Consider the following 23817-nt stretch of genomic DNA (forward strand, 5'->3'; position numbering starts at 1 on the left):
TTATATTTTACCAATGACAGGGCTGAAATTTCGCGCGCTCAGGCATGGCGAAATAGTAAACATCTTCATGGTAACATTGATCGATCACTTTGACATCTGAAGTTGAAACACGTCGCAAATTTTTATTTGAATCATTTTAAAGATTGGAGAGAGAGTTCTTGTATTCATTATTCGTAAAAAAAATATACTAATACAATGCGTAGAGAAGCGGGAAAACATATAATGACAATGCTATTGTAAATTTATACGATAATCATAATATCATAAAAAAGGCACTCCATTCATAAACGTACTTTTTTCATTTGTTATTTTGCCATGCTTGAGTACGCGAGATATCAGTCCTGTTATTCGTAAAATATAATCGCGTTCCGTTTAAAAACTATTATAGTATCGAGAGAGACATTTTTGTATATATCTTTATTTAACTTCAGCTTAACGCCAAGAAGTGGACTTGGTTTACACAATACCTATAACTCACATCCCTTTCTCATTCTCTTATGCATACCCTTATAACTACTTATAACTACCTTATATTCCTATTTTTTCTTATAACCTTCTCCTTCTCCTTCCAAATTTTCCTTAATAACCTTCCTTTCGCATCATCTAACATCTAACACATCGTTCCACAATTTTTCCTTTACTTTATTCTCATCCTTACCTATTTCTGTAAACCATCTTTTAGTTACATCACAATCTTTAAAATAATACAATAATACAAATAATACAAATAATAACTTATACATATCCTCGCCTATACCGCAAAATATACAGGCATACGCTTCCTTCCCTAACCAATATTTATTTCTATCTTCCATGTTTCCGCACCTTAACCTTAATAAAGCCCTTACGCTGTCGCCTAAATTTCCTATATCCACATTTCCTTCTCTTAAATACATTGGCCCTTCCAACCTTATTTCCAAATCCTTGTATTTCTTATTATATCTAGCTTCCCTAATTTTATTATCCTCTAATTGTGAGAGACATTTTTGTATTTTTATCTTGAAATGTTCTAAGGAATCTACCATTAAGAAGAAATACGATAGTTTTAGGACATGTATACACTCAGTTACCTTCTAATAATAGAATTATATATAAAGAAAATTTTAAGTTATTTGTTTTAATAAAACTTTTAAATTATTTTTGTCCATGACAACATTATTTATTTAAATAAAATAACATTAATATATAATAAATATTTTTGTTATTACAATTTTGTAAGATATTTTATGACAAATTCAATAATGTACAATAAAATGAGATTTTTAATAGTCACTCACGAGATATTGCATCTGCATTGTTTGTAGGTATGAGTGGGAAAACAAAATATTAATAAAAAAGTATTTATTGATCTTATTTATGGATCTTATCACCATCGCACTTGGCTTGGATTTTGCAAAATATCTTTCGCGAAATCTATAATGTTATTTACTTCTTGGTACGATAAATATTCATCACCTCGTATAAAAAAAAATTATTTTTATCTTTTCTTCAATAAATTTAATTTATGAATTGAGATTATATGATCTTTCTTTGGTTATGGATCATATTATGGAACACTAATATAAATAATAATTAAATGATAAATTGGTGTTTCTTTTTATTTTTCTTATTGATATCCTTTAATATGACCCATAATTAGAGGGAGAAAATTATAATCCCAGTACAATAAAAATCAAATTTATAATGGCTTTAACTATTAAAAAAAAAAAAATTCTTTTACGAGATGATATAAATATATAGACCAGCCGGAAGTCTGCCGTCCGGCGAACACCAACCGGGCAGTTGCAGAGGCGCTTAGCGCCCTATTTTAATACCTGTGCATAACCGAACACAATAACGGAGATACCGTACAGCCGTTATACGGCTGCCGTTACGGCCCGAACTCCGAATACCGCCGAACGCCTCCGAAAAGTACCGAGCGCTCCGATGCCGAACCGCCGCGTCATTTTCCCGCCGCGGGGTAGCGGCGCTCACTGTTAATTACCGATCCCGAAAACAACGTGTTGTTACCGCCACGACGCGGTTACCGTTAAGCGCTCGGTATAAAAAGGCCGCTGAATTATATCTCACTACCAGACCGATACCTGAATCCGCTCCGAAATACGATATCAGATCCGATCCTAAAGTCGAAGCAACGACGGAACGTGGGGTTGACGTGTTCGCAGCCTCCGCCGAACATTCTCAGTTTCCGTGCCGTCTCCGACATCCTCACGCAAATTCCGACCAACTCGACGAGAGCAGAGTGTTCGCCGCTCTCCTAGATTACGATCTACTATCCGACCGCTCCAGCCAGACGGATCGTGGGTTTGCGAGTTCGCTGTCCCGTCGAGATTTCTCGACTCCGCCGAGTTATCCTCGACTCCGCGTACGGAAGCAGGGACGAAGAGTTCTCTGCCCGATTGAAGGTACTCGATCTCCGATCGCCTCCCGCAACTGGGAATACGCGAATAACGCGGCAACGATCAGCCGCGGTCTTACCATACTCGCGAAACTAAGAATCGCGCCGAAATTCTTGTCGCATATCACTACATTGTATTCCGCGCGCCGTCAAAATAAACACGGCCTTGCCGTACACGCGCCCAACCGAACGCGCCCTGTTTCTTGCACGTCTCGTGCGCCGTCAAAATAAACACGGCCTCGCCGTACGCCGACGATTTCGATACATCGAAAATAACGCCAGAATTACTAGCGCACATTCATTATCGCGCGCTCCCGATATTTCCGCGCCGATTTACCACGTGATAATTATAGCACACTGAATATCTCTCGCGCTCTTTTACCCGCGCTCTGTAAGCCGTCACGAACTCGTTTCGCGGGATATAACACCATTGTACTGTGACCACCGCCGGAAGAGACAAAATAAATAGAATAAATCACACCCAACGTCTACCGTGTATCTCACCCCTTTCTCGAGCCCTGATCCCGATTAAGCTAATACACGGGCTCGCGAAAGCGGACCTGTTACAAATATTTATCGTACCGAGAAATAAGTAATAAATCCTCTAAAATCCAAACTATGTGCAATGATACGATACAATCTACATCAATAAATTCTTTAGCTTATGCTATATATAGTTTATAGCATATTCTCAATATGTCATAACTCATACAGCATAGAAAGGTTGCAGAAACATAAATATTTCAATGTAATAATAGAATTTTGCATATACTACATTGCGAAATGTTGCTACAATATGTTGTTGCATTTTAAAAGGTCATCCCACGATCAAAGTATTATAAATCGTTGGATTTGTCTTCTCATCTTCTACAATTATATGATTAAAAATATGATTATTGATTAAAAATAGAGCTTCCCATTGAAAACATTTGAAATGACCTTTAAAACTTTTTGATGCTTCCACCTAAAAAAAACTAAGATAATTAAAATGTAGCCCTTTTAAAATTATTTAGAGTTACAGATCTTTGACAGGCCTAAAACTAAGTCGAAATAAATAAATTCTTATTGCGGGTAAAATTGTTTTATTAAAAAATGTAAATACATGTCTTGTAGAGTAGTCTTTTGAGACTATCTCCTTCAAATTTCAATAAAAAATATCAAAAATTGATATTTTGTGGCAGCTATTTTCCCGTATGGGATTTATAAAAACAGCATTTGCGATACCAAAGATACCTCTGCTCTTTCTCATCTGAAATAAAAAACAAAAATTTTCCGTTAAACTAAATGAATAAAACTAGTACTTGTCATAGGATTTTTTAAATTTATAGCTTAGTTGATTTATAGCTTAAAACCGCATTTATCACTATGAATTGCTGCCATTTTTCACAAAATCAATATTTTCAAAATCGACTGTGACAAGTACTAGTTTTATTTATCTAGTTTAAAAATTTTTGTTTTTTGTTTCGGAAGACAGGCGGAGATATCTCTAGTATCGCCGTTTTTACACATCATTCTGGTCTTGAAAAAAATAACTGCCAGAATCACAATTTTTGATATTTTTAATTGAAATGGGGAGATATTCTCAAAAGACTATTCTACAAGATACGTATTTCTATTTTTTAATAAAACGTAATTTTACCTACGATACAAATTCATTCATTTCTAGTTTTAAACCTGTCAAAGGTATGTAACTCTCTTTAACTTTTGTCTGAAAAATTTTTGTGTAAAATAATTATTTATGAAGATATCTTAGAAGGCAATTTCTAGTGACACTGTATAGATATTAAATATTCGAAACATTCTTTATATACAGGGTGACACGCAACGAGCGCCCACTAAGTACATAGCGTTATTCCTTACAAAAAACTGAATCGAAAAGTCTTGAACCATGTTTTTTATAACTCTTAATGAAGGGAGTTATTATTGAGTAAAGTCGGGCCAATCAGCGCCGATCTTTAGCCGAGCGCAGTGAACCACGCGCCTGATATGAAAATATTGTTTCTAGAGAAAAATGTTTCAAATAAAAGTTGCAATATTTCAAAGGGAACATAAGTTGATGTTATAGGAATGTTTGTAGGTGACGAATTTTCAAGGTTATTTCAAAATCAACTTTATTTTTTTTAATGGAAACTTATTTTTTATTGCATATTCTTATAGTCCTTCCTGAGACCTTTTCAAAACATTATAATAAAATATTTTTACATTAAGTATTTTTTGAATTATTTTATATTTTATATAAATATGATTTTAAGTACTACTACAAGTAGTAATACTTATTTATAGAATGTTTAAGATCATTTTATCTTCCTAAAAATCCTCTCTAAAACTCTTTTTTAAAAGGTTTTTATATAAATAATATATAACATAAAAACGTTTATTTATAAATAATATAAAAAACTCTTAATTTTCTAGATATTTGAGTACTATTTTTAAAATAGGATATTTGGTATGTATTATTTTTAAAGCAGAATATTTCTGTATATATTATGCAGATTGGAGGATTTAAATTCATCACCTTGATTTACGTAAATATTATTATCTGTAGAATAAAATGTATTAAATTAGTTGCATGCTTTTAAGGGCGCATACCCGTTTGAAACCTCGAAAAATGAGTATATTTTCTAGACGTTTTTGCAGCGCAACGACTTGATAAAAATTTTTCATTTTTTAACGATATTAATACAATATTATTAACTACTTAAATAAAAATTATCAGCTTAAAAAAAATTTCTTTTAAAGTTAGGGGATATTTACAGAGTTCCTCCAAATTTTAGATGGCTGCACGAAAATGTTCGTAGATCATATCTGAAATAAAAAATTCAAGTTTTTTTTTATTAAACATTGTAATAGCTATCTACTATCCAAGCGTTTTTTCAAAATTTAAAAAAATAAAATAATGGCGGCGTGTTGAAAAAAATTCGATTTTTTTGAAAAAAAGTCCATTCTTTTTTTATAACAAAAAAATAAGGAATCGGATTAAAAAAGACTTCGTTCGCAGATGCGGAATCTTATTAGAAACTTATATGTAAAATATGAAGTCAATCTGTCAAACGTAACCCGAGTTTTCATACAAGTTTCTAATAAAATTCTGCATCTGCCAACAGAAACCAGAAAAACATAAATCTGCAAATATTTGCATAACATTAAAAAAAAATTTTTTAAGCTGAAAATTTTTATTTAAGTAGTTAATAATATTGTACTAATATTGTAAACAAAATAAAAATATTTATCAAGTCAGTGCGCTGCAAAAAAATCTAAAAAATATAGTCATTTTTCGAAGTTTTAAACGGGTATGCCCTCTTAAGGGAAACATAAAATAGATGATATAAAATATATCATACTGTAATATAGCATACACTACATTACACACAACAATACAACAACACAACAATGTAATAAAATTTTATTACAATATTATTACAATATACTATATACTATAGCTGCGTTCCGATATTCACTGCCAGTATAGAAAATTTATAGTTAACGTCACGTATATTATAGATTTTCACTACTGGTAATGAATATCGGAACGCAGCCTATATTATTACAATATATAATATTGTTACATACGTGTTCTTTTACTTGCCGCTACGTAGCGAAACCGGGCAATCTTGTATTCAAATTTCTGCCACAAATACATATAAAGTCTACAAAGGGCAGCTGTTAACATAAAATCCAAAGTATGATATCTTTTTGGTCTTAATTTAATTTCTAATACAATCCTAACAGAAGATGCAGAATACTAAATAGATTATTTGAAATTGGGCGGATAAATTAAAATTTTCTCATTTTTTACTGTCTATTAGAGACGAAAAATCGGAATTCCATTTTTATATAAATTTAATCTCGAATTTTATGAATTAAATATAATTTATTTTATTATACGTATGACTCAAACCAGTGGCTTACCGATAATGTTTATGTAATATTATCGATAATATTAAGTTATATTCATATACATTAATATAATAGTGTCTATTGGGTTATTTTTAGTGAATGAAGTTAACATTAGTAAAAGAGTGATGGTTTCTTCTTCTTGTCATTTTATTTTTCCTGCAAACAATCACCAAAGTCTGATCATAACAATCCATAATGAAAAATATACTATAGTATGATTATATTATTTAAAAAATCCATATTTTTATTTAAAAACTGAGAAGTCACCTTTAAATATCCGAAACGTCCTCATCTAAAAAAATTTTATATCATTCATTTTATATTTTTCTTAAAACCATATAAAATTTTAATTTAATCCATTTTTCCGTAGGTAATAATATTGATGTAAATTAAAGTAATAGTTTCAAGTATCCTAACCCCTGTATATATACAATATATAAATTTGTACCATATGTTTTATATTTTTGTATAGTTTTGATTATTATGAAAAATCATAGATACATCATTCAAAAACTCAAAATAATATTTCTTTAAATCATTAATAGACCTTAAAAATTCGTTATTAAAAAATTACATGACTCGATATATAGATATCAATTATAATAGCATGATCTCATACAGATTTTAGAAGCAATGTAACTTGACCGCTGCATGATATATCATTTACACTTTACACTATCATACTTTATTTTGTCAAAATTGTAATATATACCTAACATTGATATGCATTTTCACAGTGTCCACGCAATTGTGTAATACGATCGCGGACGAACTCATGCGAACTGCAGATAATGTTGTGCAACTATACAAACGTTTGACGATAGACAATGATGATGACTCTTCTACAGAAGCAATCGATAGGGACACGATGCTACGAGGACTGGAATCATCTGTTAACGAAACCATGCGTACTTTAAGATTGGTCATTGCTGGTAATGAGAGTCATAACGACGAAAGTAGCAAGAGTATCATCACCAACGAAGCGACTGCAAAGTTTCAAGAATTACTCGCAGATCAGGATCAGGGCAAGGTAGTTAATATGATGCAGCAGTATTCCGAATTACTTTTGACTATGATGCAACAGCGAATGGGAGGGACCCAATCAAGTCATACGTAAAATCCGTCCATTGATAAAAGAAATACGATCATTTTCATATTTAATGTATTGGCATATCGGAGATAATGCAAAGAATGTTTCTCTTGGTAATCTCCTTTTAAACATTGTATTCTTGATACTTCTCTATCATTTTGAAAAATTTAAATATGCTTTAAAACTGAAAAAGAAATATCTCCCAAAAATTTCATATGCTTATCATAACTGCATGAAAATTTTTTCTTTTGCAACTGATTAATTGTACTCGCCTTTGTAACTAATTCGCTTTTAAATTCGATAAAATTAATTACTTTATATATGCAATTATAGCACAAAATTATGTTGCACAAAACTTGTCACCATTTTTATATCATTGAAAAATATAAATCATTATTTTCAATTATTGTCGCGATATTGAAATTAGTTTATGTAATTTATATTTGCTTAAAGAAGTCATACGATAAATTAAGTAAATATAAAATAACAACTGAATTACATGTCACATTTAAATATAAAACTGATTATGACTCATCCATTATATCTTAAGGCCATATGCTATGAAATGCCAATTAATTAAAGACTAGTAGAATAGACTAGTTCTTTTTTAAATATATGTATGTATGTGCGTGTATATGCGCCTGGGCATGCGTGCGTGTGTGCTATGAGACGTATTATAACTTAATAATTATTATTAATGTTCTTATGTAACCAAAGGTTGTATGTATTAATAATGGTCTAAAGGATGAATACCATTTTTTCTTCATAATTAAAGCTTCGCAAAAAAATCGTAATAAAAAGTACGTAGCATAAACTTGCCAGTATAAAATAAAAGCATATAATTATAATCATTGCATTAAGTACGAATCAAGCTTCTCAAGTTTGTCAGCGATAAAAATTACCTCAATAAGTGACTACTTCCGAATCAATGAATTATATTTTAATGAAACTTAATATTTGTAACACATAACTTATGAAAAAAATTATTTTATTTAAGATTATTACATTTATTGACTAACAAGATATATGTCACAATTGAATCGATTATCCTTGAAATATATTATTGAACACAAAAATATCTAAAAAACATATTTTTTTACGTGTTTTTTAAAGCCATAAAATCGTAATAAAAAATGGACAACAAAACTTGCCAGCATAAAATAAAAGCATGTAAAAACCAAATCTGCCAAGATCATATATTGCAAATTATGCGTTATATACATATTATGTCGGCAGAACTTCAGTCACGCATGATCTTCCGTCTCATAGTTAATGCCAGCAGAAATGTAGCAAAAAATATAAGCAGTCTCTGCGTCATGATATGCTACAAAAAGTGTTGCAAAATTTAAGCAGAAGTTTTTGACATAAAAAAAATTTTAAGCATTGCGTATTGGCACAGTATCAATAGAAAGTAAATAAAAATTGAATAATGGCATCATGCTATTTCGGCAAAATATCGTCTGAAATCGAGTTCAAGCATGGCATGATGGCAGAAATACTGCAAAAATTAAGCATGTGTTGCCATCTCAAAAAATAACAGCAAAAACATAACAGAAGCACAGCATGGTCTGTTGATATAAAATAATGGCAGAATCACAGCAATATTAAGATATGTTATATCGAATTATAATTCTTTCGTTTACCGTTATATGACATGTATGTATATATCTCGTATTTAAATTTCTGTTACGGGCAAGTATAAAAACTGCAAAGTGCGGCTAATAGAATTAAAAATGTGTAGTAGTTATGTCTATCAGTTTACTAATTTCTGATACGATTTTCCAACAGAGAATTCAGAATATTCTAAACTGATTATTAAAATTTAATTATTATTAATTATATAACTATATGTATATGCCAATCATTTATATTGTATAGAACATAATTATACGATATAACATGTGTGTTACATTATACATATACATACTAAATTTATGATCGTAAAAATTACAAATAACTGGCGACTTATCAGCGCGACTATCATAACATTTATGTCATAATATTTATACTATTAGGTTATGATAGCTCATGCTGCATTTTTGCGGCGTTTTTCATGATTTTTACTATATATTGATTTTTATCATTTTTCTGCCATTGATTTCCGATACGGCAGACTCTGCTCGATATCTGCATATTTGCTGCCACATCATCGTGACAGCAAATAATGCTCGATTTTTGTTGTAATTTTGCTTTTACATTGTGCCAGTAGCTTGGTAGTATACTGGTAGAAAGTACAATAATTGCGGACGCAATAGATAGAAATCTGCTGCAAAGTCATAATTGGATTTGCCATGGAGGGACAAAATGTACTCGTACATTAAAGAACATTTTTTTTGTATAACAGTTTTCTAGATAGACGCGTAGATATGGCTTTTTTTAATTTAAAAGAAAAAGGATTTTTAAAAAGTATATCTTTTCTTTAGTTTTATACAGGATGTCCCATTTTAAAAGTTTCACCCTCATAACTTTTCAGGATCAACGTTTGAAGGAAAACAACTCAGATAAAAGTTGTAGGGAACAAAGTATAAAAAAAAATTGTTTAAAAAAATACATTGTAAATAATTTTCTTAAAAACAATTATTTTTTATACTAATTGATTTGTCTCATTATTCTGGACATAAAAGTATTACGATAAGATTATTGAAAACTAAATATTTTACAAGATATTTAATTTTTTATATCAAAATACGTCAGATTAAAATATAAAATAACTCAAAAAATACTTAATGAAAAAATACTTTATTATAGTGTTTTGGAAAGCTCTTGAGGTAAACTATGAGAATATGTAATGAAAAATAGAGGTTCCCATTTAAAAAACGGAAGTTGACCTTCAAATGACCTTGAAAATGACATTTAATGTCAAATCCAAGGTCACTATTAGATAGCCCCCTTCATTCTCTACAACTTTTATCGGAGTCGTTTTCCTTCAAAAGTTGATCCCGAAAAGTTGAGGGTGGAACTTTTAAAATGGGACACCCTGTATACATATATACATTCTAAAACTACCGTATCTCCTCTTAATGGCAGATTCTTTAGAATATTTCAAGACGAAAATCCTAATACAAAAATGTCTCTCTCAAGGTTATAATAATTTTTGAACGGAAAGCGATTATATTTTACGAATGACAGGGCTGAGATTTCGCGCGCTCAGGCACGGCGAAACCCATACAGTACAGAACATTGCAATTACATTGCAGTAATGTTACAATCTTGCAAGTTGCAATGTAATATTATTAAGACATTACTGGTATATGTAATCGTAATATTTCACGAGAATGTTACAGCAACAAATTCTAAAGCATTACAAAAAACAGTTTTCGGTAATCGCAAGTTCGTTCGTTTACCGCTATGCGGCGCGCATTGCATTATCTAACCTGCATTTAAATTTTAGTCATGACGATTATGTAAAGCTTGCAAAAAGCGGATAGTAAAAGATTAAAAATATAACTATTTTTATCAGTTTAATTTATCTGATGCGATCCCAACACAGAGAATTCAGATATTGAACTAATTATTCAGAAATCGGACAAATAAATGTCCGAAAAAATTAAAATTATCCGTTTATTGTTTACTTAAGATGTATAATACAGTCTACTATCTATATAAATAAAATTTTTAACTTTTATGAATTAAATTATTTAATCAATTTCAATTTCTTAAACTTGTAAATTATTTATAAAATAGTAATGTTAATTAGATAACAAAAAATTGTTTAATAGTTTCCATTCCTATATAAAATCAAAAAGTTGATAATAATTTTTTAATATGCAGGAATCAGATTTAAATAGATAAACTTTAAGAATATATATAAAGATATTCAAGAGAGACGAGAAAAAACTCGTTGTATTTGCGTAAACAATTTTTTTTTCTTATCTCTCTCGAATGTTTTTATATATTCTCAAAGTTTATCTATTAAATTTGAAGCGTTCTGCATATTTGTAGCAACACATTTCAATATTACAAATACATTACACCGTAACATTACTGTAATCTTATATTGTAATATTTCTAAGGGCGGACATTTCAACATTGCCGCAGGCTTGCAGTAATATTGCAGAAACTTTTCGCAACTTCTATGCAATATTACAATGTTCCAATGCAACGTTGCAATATCTATGCAACGTTTCTGCAATCTTTCGGTGCTGTATGGATAGACACCTTCATGATAACATTGATCGACAGCTGAAGTTGAAACATGTCGCAAATTTTTACTTGAATCATTTTTAAAATTAATTCTTGTATCCATTATTCGTAAAAAGAATATATTAATGTAATGCATAGAGAAGCGGGAAAACATATAATGACAATGTTATTGTAAATTTATACAATAATTTTATAATATTATAAAAAAAGCGCTCCATTCATAGAAGCACTTTTTTATTTGTCATTTAGACTAAGTACACAAAATCTCAGCCCTGTCATTCATAAAATATAATCGCTTCCCGTTTAAAAACTATTATAGTCTTGACATTTTTGTATTAGGATTTTCGTCTTGAAAATCTAAGGAATTTGCTATTAAGAGGAGATACCGTAGTTTTAGGACATCTTGTATAATAATTAATAATCAAGAAAAGATAATGTATGTTATTTATCTTACTTTTAGTATAATGGTGAAAGTATATAACTTATATAATACTATACTATATAATACTGTTATTTATATACATATACAACACACACGCGTGCGCGCACACACGCATGTCGCACGCACACATGCATGTCGCGCGCACGACACGCTCGCGTACACGACACGCCCGCGCACACGCACGCACACGCACACACATGCCCACACATACCACGCCCACGTATACATACATGCGCACACAAACGCACACACATACAATATTGAACTTTATATACAGAGTATCCAAAAAAGACCGGGATCCTTTAAAATCTTGGAGAGGTTACGTTACAGAAAAAAATGTTTTATACAAAAATCGTAGGATTAAAAAAAGAGCACCTGATGGTAACTTTGGCCGTGATTTTGGGGTCAAATTTCAAGGTCATTTCAAGATCAACTTAAAATTTTTAAATGACAATCTCTATTTTTCTTTGCATATTCTTATAGCTTATCTCGAGATCTTTTTAAAACTATAATAAAGTATTTTTCAAGTTATTTTATATCTTAATCTGACATATTTTGATATAAAAAATAAAATATCTCGTAAAATATTTAGTTTTCGATGATAATACTTTTAAGTACAAGATAATGAGACAAATCAATTAGTGTAAAAAAACAAATAATTGTTTTAAAAATTCATTGTAAATAATTACATATTTTTTCTTAAAAACAATTATTTTTTTATACCAATTGATTAGTATAAAAATGAATAGGTAGACGTTGCCCACGATATTTCAAGTCGATAAAACTTGTATAATATGTAAAATATTTACATTATATCATACATATACATCGTTGTATTCGTTTCAAACAGTGCTACAATTTTTGTCATATCGAAATATTCACATTATTATAAAAAGAATTATACATACCTCTCCGTTCGTTAACACAGATAGCTTTTGAAAGCAACCATTATGCTCACAATAGAGTTCAGTTTGAATCATTTAATTTGATACATATTTGTTATGGTCTATCTCCTCCAGTTTAAAAGATAAAAAAGAGTGGCCACTTTTGTGTGTGTGCGTGTGTGTGCGCGCGCGCGCGCACGCATAGATGTGTATAAATTAATATAAAATGAATTTTGAAATAAGCAGGTGTGCAGTTTAGAATTATTATTATTTTAATGGATGTATGCAAAGTATAAAACTGTTAAGCTAATTTAAATATTGCAGGAAGTTTACTTATAAAGAAATAAAGCTAATATATATACACACAGGATGTCCCCTAATTCGCGGATCACCCGTCATGTGCAGGTAGAGCAGATGAAACCGAGAAGAAAATTCCTTTACCATTTTTTTCTATAACACTTAATAAAAGAGTTATTATTAAATAAAGTCTGGTTAATCAGCGCCAACCTTTAACCGGGCGCACGTCGGTGAGCTGCGCGCTGTAAAGTGTGCAGCGGCGCATACTATCAGGCGCGCGGCTCACTGATGTGCGCCCGCTTAAAGATCGACGTTGATTGGCCAAACTTTACTCAATAATAACTCTTTTATTAAGTGTTATAGAAAAAAATGGTAAAAGACTTTTCTCCTCGATTTCATCTGCTCTACCTGCACCCTGTATATATATATATATATATATATATATATATATATATATATATATATATATTTCAAGTAATCACACCACATTACTTTTTACTTTTATACGTCACATCAAGAAATGCTATCTAGAAGAAAAATATACAGCCACATTGCTTTATAAGCAACCTTCTCTTGCAATATTTAAATTAAATATTAAATTAATAATTTTGAACTCTTTCGGGATGACGTCTCATATCTTAAATTTCGGATCTTTCAGGACTTTCTATGTCCTTTCTTGGCGCGAAATACTGCTATGTCTTTTGATAGCAACCTTTAGTATGCATTAATGAAGGATGAGTGCAGATGAATTCACATTTAGAGAGATTCTTTTATTTAAAAACATATTTCAAGGAGTATCAAATTGATTCTGGATAATTGTGATATATATCTTATACTTATATATAACTTTCATATGAAAATATTAAACTTCTTTTTAAAGAATAAAGCATTGAATGAAAAAACCATAGTTGATATACTTAATTTTTCATAATGATACATATAATAACTACATATTACACATCATATAGGAATTAAACTACATTTGCATACTTTTTCATATAAATATATTATTAAAAAAGACAAGTTTCTATAGTTCCATATAACAGTATCGATTTTAATTTAACTATTTTGTGCTCAAATTAACAATTAACAAATAATACATTTCAGTGAATTTAAAAAAAAAAAAAAAATTTTTTTTGAATGATCGTATTAAAAATACATGACTATTTTTTTTTAAATTTTATTCGTTTTGTATCTTATTTTAAGATTCTATTTATTCTCTCTTAATGTTCTTTGTCAAATTCTAGTATTTAATACGTAATGTGAACGCTATTATGTTAAACTAATGTCACATACATACAATAGTATTTATTATGCTTTTGCTTTAATTTATTTCTTGCAGGAATATTAATTTTCATTATCTGAGTTACATTTCTAATACAATATTTGGAAATATATATTCTTTTGATCGAGAAAAAGTTATCAAAAAACTAGTTGGATATTATGTTGAATGACATCAATTACTTTTATAGTACAGATGCTAATTTCTATATGTATATATGTATATACAGGGTGAGTCTTTTTAATCTTAACAGGCAATTATCTGAAAACCTGCAAGTTTTAGAAGGAAACTTTTTAGACAAAAGTTGTTTGATTCTGAGAGGGAAAGGAAATAAAAGTATTAGTTAAACTTTAGATGGCATTGTTAAGATCATATCAAGGTCACATTGAATTTTTTAAATTGAAACCTCTATTTTTTATTGCATATTTTTATAGCCCTTGTCGAGACCTTTTCAAAACTCTATAAAGTATGTTTTCATTACTTTTTGAATTATTTTATATCTTAATCTGACATATTTTGATATAAAAAATAAAGTATCTCGTAAAATATTTAGTTTTCGATAATCTTACCGTAATACGTTTATGTACAGAATAATGAGACGAATCAATTGGTATATTTATATATATAAAAAAATGTTTTTAACAAAAATATGTAATTCTTTACAATGTATTTTTTTAACTTTTTTTTTTACACTGATTGATTTATCTCATTATTCTGTACATAAAAGTATTATGGTAAGATTATCAAAAACTAAATATTTTACGAGATATTTTATTTTTTATATCAAAATATGTCAGATTAAGATATAAAATAATTCAAAAAGTAATGAAAACATACTTTATAGAGTTTTGAAAAGGTCTCGACAAGGGCTATAAAAATATGCAATAAAAAATAGAGGTTTCAATTTAAAAAATTCAATGTGACCTTGATATGACCTTAACAATGCCATCCAAGGTCTGACTAATATTCCTATCTCTTTTCCCCCTCAGAACCAAACAATTTTCGTTTAAAAAGTTTTCTTCTAAAACTTACAGGTTTTGAGATATTTGCCTGTTAAGATTAAAAAGACACCCTGTATATAGTTTTTCTTTATTCATATATAATCACCCATAATTGAAGAAATAAAAGTCCCAGCAGAGTTATTTAATTTTTAATTAATATGCTACACAATAATTAACGTATTAGAAATTAGAACATTTATTTGTATTCCATACAGCATAGAAAGATTGCAGAAACATTACATAAATATTTCAATGTAACAACGGAATATTGCATATACATTGTAAAATGTTGTTGCAACATTGCAACAATATTAAAATGTCTACTCTTATTGTTAGTAACATTGCAATGTAACTTTATGGCAATATTACAATGCAATATATGAATATTAATAAATGCGAGATACAAACTTTTTTCTTAATTATACATTTTTATTAAGCTGGCTTACACATATATGCGCACACGCACACACATGCACACGACAAAAAGATTTGGGGTGCAACGTAATTAATAAAATACTTTATTTTATAAAATTAAAAATTTTATATTTTTAATATTTTATATTGTTAATATAAATTTTATATTTTTTTATATTTATATTAATAGTGAACTCTACACCTTAAATAGATAACAAACAAATGATTTTTATTCATTACTCACCCGTTTACCTGCCCGTTTTAAAAACAATCAATTCAATATCTGATGACTCTGTGTTGGAGTCATAGAGAAATTAAGTAAATAGAAAAGTAGTTATTATACATCTTTAATCTTATCATAATCATTGTTTGTAAGCTTCATATAATTTTCATGACTTAAATACAAGATAACACATCGCGCTTCGTATAGCAGTAAATAAACTTGAAACTGAATAATGTTTTTTGTGAAGTTTTTGGAATAACATTTCTCATATGAAATATTAATGACATGTTCCTATATGTCTTTACAATATTGCATTGCAACCTGCAAAATTTTATAACATTGCTGTAATGTAATTGAAATGTTCTATGCTGTATGGGATTTAATGTCAACATTTTTAATACAGTTTATTAGTATAGAGAGGAAAGCATGTGTGATTGAAAGAATCTCATCGCGAGTATAATAATCGACTATAAATATTGATTCCATGCAATGGAAAGGTCATTCCAAATTATCCAAAATTGATATATTTTATATATTGTTGCATATGTTATAATAAGTTATAAAATTATTATTATGTAATGTATTATTCGTTTTATAATGTATAAATATTTATTTAAAATTTCGTCTGATAAATGCAAATGTGCTCTATAATTGTGTTGTAAAGGATGTAACTTGGCCATTTTATATGTATCATTCTGTACATTATGTTAATAATTAATACAAAGTAAAACTTCTACTTATCATTGAAGTATCTTTTATTTGTTATAGTATAGTTTTTGTTATCAATATATTTTTACAATATGGCAACATACTATTATATATATCTATTTCTTATTATGTAAATATAACGAGGTGTATAATATTACAAGGATTGAATAACTCAAGCCTTGTAGATAAACTTTTATTAAAATGGCAATACTAATAAAAATATAATCTATATAACAAAAATATTCTACTCAGTGTAATTATGTATATGTATATCAGATTCACATTGGCTGTATGATTACTAATTCCTATGAATATAAATACAACATATAAATGTGCACTTCTGAAAATAGTGCGATACGCGAACATATACGATATTCTCTTTTATTCAAACTTCTGATTACATTAATATATTAAAATGTAATTATTAATTATTTGAATATACTAATACCATATATGATCAAAAAATTAAATCGATCAAATGGATGGATCATGGCATTAAAGAATATAAAGCTCTAATAAAAAGTAATAATGTTATTGCACATAATGATCATAACGATTATGAACCATTACAATTATTGCTACGTATGTATATCTCTTCACTTTGTTCCTAACTATTCTATTTTATCTTTTGCATGGCAGTGACAATATATTAATAATAGCTATTAAAAATTTAAATTCATAGATATATACACCTAATGGAGAAATCATAATGAATGTTTTGGCACTGTGCTGTGTATTCCATACATTAGCTTAGATTCTATCATACATTATTACTTTTGATTCTTATCGCTTTTGTATTGCCGTTTTCGTATTTATCCTCCGTTTGATTGCCGCAATTCTTCTAGCTACAATATACATAAATATGTATATAAGTACGATATAATATACGAAAGTATATATTTTTAGTCGAACTTTATATATTTCAAATTTATACCGCGCGCGCGTACTTGAACCACTTACCTCTTTTTCATCATCAACCTCATCCTCATCATCTGAACCATGTACAGAAGCAGCCGGTGTCGTGTGCCGTGAAGATAATGGAGATGGTGGTTCGCTAATTGGTCTAGGATAGTTGAATCGACCAATTCCACCCTCTGCGTATTCTGATGCCAATTCTGGATATACAGTAGTCAACGCCTTTATTCTCGCTTGACGATAATACTGTGCGAAGTACATAAAAAACCAATGTAAGATAAATAATTAAAAATGAATATGTGAATTTGTATAGTCGAATCTTACAATGCCAAGATTTCGCCAATCGAGGAGATCACTAAGACGTTCTGTACGATTTCTCTGAATAATACGTTGACGACGACTAAGTCGCGCAAAGTCAAACATATACTGAGCAAGCTGTTGGACGCTTGCTTCCAAACCGATATAACGTCTATCAACTATGTAAATACCATAACTCATTGGATCTGCTATATGTTCCTGCATAAAGCATCCAAATCCTGATAAATTAGTAGTAATACTAGGAATACCCATAACTGTGCATTCAGCCGGTGTATATCCCCATGGTTCATAATATGAGGGGAAAACGCCCAAATGGCATCCTCTGACAAATTCTTCATAATCGAGACCAAATAGCGGATTTGTTGAAGACAGAAACTCTGGATGAAATACCATCTGTAAATTGCGTGATATATATTATTTATAAAATAATATTAATCACACACATATTAATTTCACATAATTCTCTTTTCCAAATCTCGTAATGTGTAAAATATATATAATGTGTTAGGAATGAAACCAACAAACTTTACCAGTGTGTTCAGGAGATTATTCTAAATGAAAATGTTGATATATTGTAAGTCGATTTAACTTCGTTATCAAGATATGGACTGAAATAACGATTCACCTCAAATAAAGAATTAAGTTAAATTTCTATTACTATTGAAAAACGGATATTACATCATTGCATTGTTTATAATTTTTACCTGTTTATTTTTTTATAATTTTTGATTAAAATTGATCACATTAAAAAAATAATAAAGGTAAATTATAAAGCTTGAATATGAAGTTGAACTTATTATAGTAAATTTCCTATATCTCGATAACAATATTGGTTCGACTGCTGTAAATATATACTGGCAAAGTTTGATGATTTCGCTCCGAAACCCTTGTATGTACCTTAACGCGATCATGGATAGTATTGAAAAGATTACATCTTCTAACAGCATTTAACACTGGATCATTCCAATCATCAACAACATTATGTGTTGTAATAGGTGGTAATCCATTTCTTTGAAGAGCATATAGACATCTACAAAATAAAATCGGAGATCCGTAAAATAAGTCTCGTTACAAAATGTTATTTTAATAATTAACAGACCGTTTTATTTTAATAGTATCCTCTTTTTGTAACAAGTCTTGAGTTTCAGGCATACGACCAGAGAGGCATAATTCATACATCCGTTTCCCTATTTTTTGCTGTATATCGTTGATAGTATCGCGTAAAGATTTAGTTACCTAATGATGGTAATTTAGCGACATATTAACGAACATCTTGTCAATTATTATTGTTATAAAAAAAGTTAATATTAACTTACAGCATGACCACGAAGAGATTCAACATTAAAATTATTGGTTTTTGCCGGAAAAATAAGAAAAGCAACCACTGTTAGATCAGGTCTGGACGTTTTTAAATAATGATTTAATCTAGCTAAGGCTTCTATGAAAATATCAGCGCCTTTGTTTCCGAATTCATATCGACCAGCGATGAAAAAATATAACGTTTTGTCTAAATCAAAATCATAATGTCTGCAAAACATATATAAATTCAAATATAGTATGAAAATAGTATTTTAGAAATTATCATATGTATAATACAGACCCGTAAAAATGACCTCGCACAAATTCATGTATCTTTTCTTTACTGATAGCATGTAAATTTTGAAATTCGTGCAATGCTGCAAATTTTTTTACATTTAATCCGTTTGGTGTGATAATATCAGGTTTGCGTTTGAGCAAGTGTTCGGCTTCGAAACCAGTGATATCCGAAACAGTTGTAAATACATGCGCTAAATGTGAAGCCGCACGTTCCATACAGTATCTATGATATATTTGACGCTTCCCTGCTTCTTCATCAACACTGAACTATAAAAACCATACTACAGCATATTATCTGTGTGTGTGTGTGTGTGTGTTACATATGCATATGTAGGCATGCGCTTATACACAAAGAAAAGGTATTCGATAATTAGTGGTACAATCAGAAAGGACATAATTCTATATGAAAAAATAAATCGTGTGTGTGTGTGTGTGTATGCATACGTCCTTCCAATCATATGATTAAATGTCTATAATTTTATCGATGATTTTTCACCGAATTTCAACGGTTTGAAAATAGCCCAATCTTTTTTTTTTTTTTTTTTTTTTTTTGCATACATATATCGACAATAGTGAAAGAGAGAAATTCTTTACCTTATCTAAATTATTATAAAAATCCGTCTTCCCTGCACAAAGGTATCTACCTAAAAGTGTAGCATGAGTAGTGAATACTGTGGCCACATCCACATGTCTTGTTCTCAAAGCAATTAACCCAACACCTGCTTGCCATTCATGACAATGTATGACTATTCTCGGTGGAATGCTTGAGTATCTTTCAGCTGCTTTTCTATTATTTCATTGTTATAACAAAATCGATAAATTATATATACAATATAATATTGTATATACAATATAATATTGTATATACATATATGTGTAATTGTAAAAATAATAATAATTGTTTTACCTAAATTCGGTAATAAATAGACAAACTAAATATCCAAGTATCACGGCATCATTAGCTTCAATATCGAGATGAGGTATTCCAAGATTACAAGTGTTCCATAATTCTTGTTTATATTCGTCTAGTTTCCAGGCGGCACTTCCAATATCAAATAAAATTATTTGAGGATTTCCATCCACCAACCATGTTCCTGTTACAATCTGAATAATAATTTATATCTTAAAAAATATCTTGGATTGCAAAATTGTTATTATGCACTAGAATAATAAAAGTAAACAGACATATACAAGAAGAAAGCTTAACAATAGCTTAATATAATGCCATGAAAAATTTAATCTTTATTTAAGTCAAAGAAAAGTACTAAACATTAATAATATTTATGCTATCTAATTATGTAAAAAAAAAATAAAAATACATATTTAAAAATACTTATATTTTTACTCATTCTGATATGTAGTACAAATATACATATATGTCAATAAATTATATTTGTTATATTTATTAGATCTACTATAGCAAATATCAAACTCTTTTTATTCTTAGTGTACATTATAAATAATATATTCTACAGAATACATCAATAATAAATTTTTACAACTCCTTGAATAACTCGTTTCAAAATTAATAATAATTATAAAGATTGTGTGTGTAGACGCGCGCACGTGTGTAGAGTGTACACATTAAGTTATTTACGATTTAAAAAATTTACAAAACTTACTCTGTATCCTTGATCACGTAGAACTTGTACTGCTTGATGTAAAGGATTATGAGGAGGAAAATCAGCCTCTTCAACTTCAGTACGTGCTGAATGTTCTTTATATGGACCAATGAGACAATATTGATCACCCATTTCTTCAGTTGAAACATAAGCTTTAGATCTTATTACAGTATAAATACCACCAACTGAAAAAGAGTTATTTATGGATTGTGTAAAATATAAATAAATATAAATAGTTATAGAAATAGAAATGTGTGTGTGTGTGTGTGTGTGTGTGTGTGTGTGTGATAAAAGACTTTATAAAGATATAAAACAGGATTTATTCTCAAATAGAAGAAAAGTTAATAGAGCCAATTGCAGTTGTTAGTGCATATACTAATAAAATTCATTCAAATTATTTGTAGAACAGTTTCATCTGTGGAATATTGTAATTTAATTACAATATAAGTAATCTAATCAAATAACTTATTTTTATGATTTTTGTTTTTCAATATACAATTGATTCCTAGAAATAAGATATATGATAGCATACCTTTGTTGGCAGCTTCCCAAGCAACTTCAAAGTTCCACCGATTTTCATGTTGGGCTGAGTAACCACGGTCCATGAATTCAAACAAATCATTCGTACTATCTACACGATAAAATCTTCTGGAAGCACGTTCTCTTGACATTTTGTTGACTGTTCTATAATATTTTGTTAAGTGTAGTATATATTTATCCAGTTTGAATAAATTTAATAAAATTGATATACCTCCCCTTATATATACATACATATACATATATATATTGAATTTTTATTTAATAAAAAATGATATCACAATATATATAGTTTGTTAATTTTATTATTTTTTAAATAAAGTATAATATGTGTGTAAATATAATATAATAAATATCTATCTAAAGTTTAATTTTGAAATTAATTTTGGGAATAACATGAAATATAATTCAAGTATTTTTTTAAATAAAAACATATATATATATATATCTTTTTTTAATTTAAAAGGATATTATATAGCTCATTATTAAAAATTAAGTAAGAAGTTTATATTACTATATTTTAAAATAACAAATATTACTTTAGTTATTGAAATATAAAATAACTTATTTCTTCAGTACTGCATTCAAACAATTTAATTAATAAAGAAATAACGAAGAACTTTATTCAGTATCAGTTTCATTGAACAGCTTGATATTTCATCGTTATAGAAAACGTTATTGAGACCATATGTGTATCTATATCCGTAATAAAGGAATAATATCATTTTCATATCATTGCATGACATAATCAAAACTAATCGCTTTACTTTTTTTTTGCGAGTACATGTTCATCCAAAAAGATTGCGGGAGATTAATGTTATCACGAATTTGTGGTATCCAATTATTCAGATATAAAATTTTGCACACACTTCCCTTTTAAACAATCTTCTCGCCGAGTTTACCTATTTTTTTTTCGAATGAAGTTATGTGACGCGCAAAATATAATCGCGAAAACTAAACTAAATGTCACAAATATTATATTCTAAGATTTCATTGATAAGTATACCGTTACTGCATGGTAATGTTTAGCTCCTGGTTTTATGCGATAATTGGATTAAAGAAAAACACCACAGCAACATGTCAGTAATTTATATCTTTTTACTCACCGTTTATAATATCTTTTAACAAGGGAATAAAGAAAGAGAGACGGAAAGAGAAAAAGTGGTAGACTTCAAAACTAACTATACTTCTTGCCGGCCACAGAACACAGTTCCACGGTCAGGTCAGGTTCAAACGAAGGTCACCACAGATTATGTAAAAATCAACAAGATCCCCTTGCGCATCTGTACGCCACTATACGCATTGAAGATAGAGATTCAAGATCCAAGATCGAAATTTGACCAATCAGGACAAAGAAATTTTAGGGTAGATGTCCCAATTACTGAGCTCTATAAAGTTAGCCGGTCAACATTGACTTTCATAATTTTTTTTTTTACAAATTATTTGTTGGTCGTTTGTTGGTGATTGTTGGCCTAATTACGTTTGTTGGTTAATATTTTTTTTGAAAATACGAAAACAAAATTTTGTGTGAAGTTAACCGGAAAGATATTATTTTTGTTTCAAACTTAGTTCAATCGATGTGCAATCGTTTGTCACAGAAAAGCTAATTAAAAGGTTTGTTGGTTCACATTCACTGTGAAAAACAAAAAAAAACTAATGCACTCTGATAGAGGAGCAAGGGAAGGGTGGAGCGGTGGAGCCGTTTAGAGTATTTCGTATGACGATGTCGTAACATATACGTGAAATTTTAAGTGCAGAGAGAATACAGTACAATTATTAATTGTTTACGGACAGCATGAAAAACACAGGTATGCTACAAGAAATCTGTATATAAATAATAAGAATGTTCTAATAGTTTTCTACATTGCCTACTGCACATACGAGAGATTTCCTAACTGTCTTAGACCGGTATTCATAGTCAATTTTTATTTCAAGATCGTCTTAAGTAATGTCTTAAGATGCTAATACGGCTCTGTGATTAGTTTAAGATTGTGCTTAAGACGGTCTTAAATATAAGAACTGACTATGAATACCGGCCCTAATCTCTTAA

General features: G+C 29.3%; 2 protein-coding genes across 10 annotated transcripts in view; one reads left to right on the forward strand and one right to left on the reverse strand.

Moving 5' to 3' along the window:
* Positions 1–21998, forward strand: part of Wdr62 (WD repeat domain 62) — a 135535-nt gene extending 113537 nt beyond the window's left edge. For 6 of the 8 annotated variants that reach the window (XM_070297883.1, XM_070297884.1, XM_070297885.1 and 3 more), the window contains one exon: positions 7033–11036. In XM_070297883.1, the coding sequence (XP_070153984.1) occupies positions 7033–7412 (380 nt within the window). In that variant the 3' untranslated portion in view covers positions 7413–11036. Of the gene's footprint in view, positions 1–7032; positions 11037–21774 lie in introns of those variants that run through there. The other 2 variants (XM_070297888.1, XM_070297887.1) reach the window with 2 other exon arrangements.
* Positions 16894–23317, reverse strand: Glys (glycogen [starch] synthase). Of its 2 annotated transcripts, none has more exons than XM_070297896.1 (12): positions 22874–23317; positions 21763–21914; positions 21231–21415; positions 20516–20712; positions 20203–20395; positions 19613–19875; positions 19329–19539; positions 19112–19209; positions 18910–19042; positions 18019–18405; positions 17740–17940; positions 16894–17624 (listed from the first exon to the last, which is right to left on the reverse strand). In XM_070297896.1, exons 2-12 carry the CDS (start codon positions 21899–21901, stop codon positions 17592–17594), a joined length of 2040 nt encoding a protein of 679 aa, XP_070153997.1. In that variant the 5' UTR covers positions 21902–21914; positions 22874–23317; the 3' UTR covers positions 16894–17591. The 2 variants fall into 2 exon arrangements, with proteins under 2 accessions (XP_070153997.1, XP_070153996.1); XM_070297895.1 differs by having other exon boundaries at positions 19112–19248; positions 22874–23316.
* Positions 23318–23817: the final 500 nt, after the last annotated feature.

Source organism: Polyergus mexicanus, unplaced genomic scaffold (assembly GCF_030449975.1).
Source record: "Polyergus mexicanus isolate NDT 795.1 unplaced genomic scaffold, iyPolMexi1.0 SCAF_6, whole genome shotgun sequence".
Lineage (NCBI taxonomy): Eukaryota > Metazoa > Arthropoda > Insecta > Hymenoptera > Formicidae > Polyergus > Polyergus mexicanus.